Source organism: Dendrobium catenatum, unplaced genomic scaffold (genome assembly GCF_001605985.2).
Source record: "Dendrobium catenatum unplaced genomic scaffold, ASM160598v2 original_scaffold_90393, whole genome shotgun sequence".
In the NCBI taxonomy this organism is placed as follows: Eukaryota; Viridiplantae; Streptophyta; class Magnoliopsida; order Asparagales; family Orchidaceae; genus Dendrobium; species Dendrobium catenatum.
In genome coordinates, this window is record NW_021408834.1 from 1 (window position 1) to 1,553 (window position 1,553).

General features: G+C 38.3%; 1 protein-coding gene across 1 annotated transcript; it reads right to left on the minus strand.

Annotated features, from left to right (window-relative positions):
• Positions 1–3: 3 nt before the first annotated feature.
• On the minus strand, positions 4–1,548 carry LOC110110937 (disease resistance protein RPM1-like; the record flags this gene model as incomplete). Its single annotated transcript, XM_020842599.2, has 1 exon — positions 4–1,548. A coding segment is annotated over one exon (1,545 nt), but the record flags the coding sequence as incomplete, so codon positions are not given.
• Between the last annotated feature and the right edge of the window lie 5 nt (positions 1,549–1,553).

A 1,553-nucleotide genomic window follows, 5' to 3' on the forward strand; every position in this document is an offset into this window, starting at 1 on the left:
AAACCAGATACCATCTCTTTCGATCCAGTTCTTGACAACTTTGATTTTAATATTATCTGGTGTATTATGCAAGCTCTTTATAAACTCATTGGGCATTTCATCAAGTACCATCTCTGTCAGTGAAGGGAGGTTCTCCATGCCTTGCACAATCTTTAATTCTACGCATGCTTTTAAGCATAGAATAGACAACTCTGGCATGGCATCTCTTCTTATTTCGATGCAGTTTAGTTCATTTAGTTGAAGTAGTTGCAATTCTGAAAGTTTTGGAAACCAGCATTCTTGCAAGCATAACCTTTGCCCCACATACGCATCGTCATAGAGGCACAAGAAATAAAGATTAGGTAATTGACCAAGAACTTGAAGCGAATCTTCTGAAAGACGAGAACGGAATAAGCGAACAGTCTGGAGCTGGACAAGTCCCGAAAACCACTGAGGTAGTTTACCCTTTGCAAATATACCCTGCAAGGTGAGCTTCTGAAGATAGGGTGGTAGGGAAGGTAAGGCTTCCCGATTGAAAATGTGTGACTTAGAATATTGATAGACTGCCAATTTCTTAAGTCTCTCCATTTTAGAAAGAGCAACAAATAATTCCTGACTTTGAGATTCTTTAACCCGTCCAATCTTTAACGATCTCAACTCAGCCAAATTGCCAATGTTCTTAACAATTTCATCATTTGCGGCTAAATATTTGACGGTTTGTAAATACGCAATGTCACAGATCTTTCTAGGAGCCGTCACTGGATAAATATCGAGATGATTATCCGAAACTATTAAATATTTCCCGGCTAAAATGTGCCTCAAACGTTTCAGTTTTGCTATTGTTGAAGGCAGATTCTCCACATTTGTATTCCAAACATCCAGAGTCTGTAGGTTTTGTAACCTTCCCAAGTATTTGGAAATTTTTTTAATCTTAGTGCCACGTAAGCCGAGATAATGAAGGTTGAACAGTTGGTAGATTTCGTTTGGTAATTTTTCTATTGGAGCAAAACTCATATCTAAGACCTTCAAAAGCCTGAAGCTGGAGAAATGATTTTGCGGCGTGAGGTTACTGAATGAAGCTTTGGGATCAAACACAATAATTGATCTGAGATGGTGAGAAGTTTCTAGTCTTAGATTACTTGCACTGTTTGATATAGAAAGACGCCGAATATCCCCACTCAACTCACCGCCACGATACACCTCACAAAAATTATCTTCCCTGGATTTTGTCAAAAGGAAGTCTCTTATAAGATCATGAATGGTGTATCGTGATATTATTCCATGGTAACTTATTAAATGGATCTGAAGCATGCATCTATGAGTAAGTTCATTAAGATATTCCTCTGCCACCTCCTCCAATGAGTTGCTTCCTTGTTTCTGAACAAAACCTTCTGCTACCCATAACCTTATGAGCTTGTTTCTTCGGATCGTGTAACCTTCTGGAAACATAATACAATATAGGAGACAACTCTTGAGATAAGCTGGAAGATCATTGAAGCTTAACCTGAAAATATTGTACACATTACGGAGATCAGTTGATCCAATGTTTAGACCATCATATATCCTTTGCCACA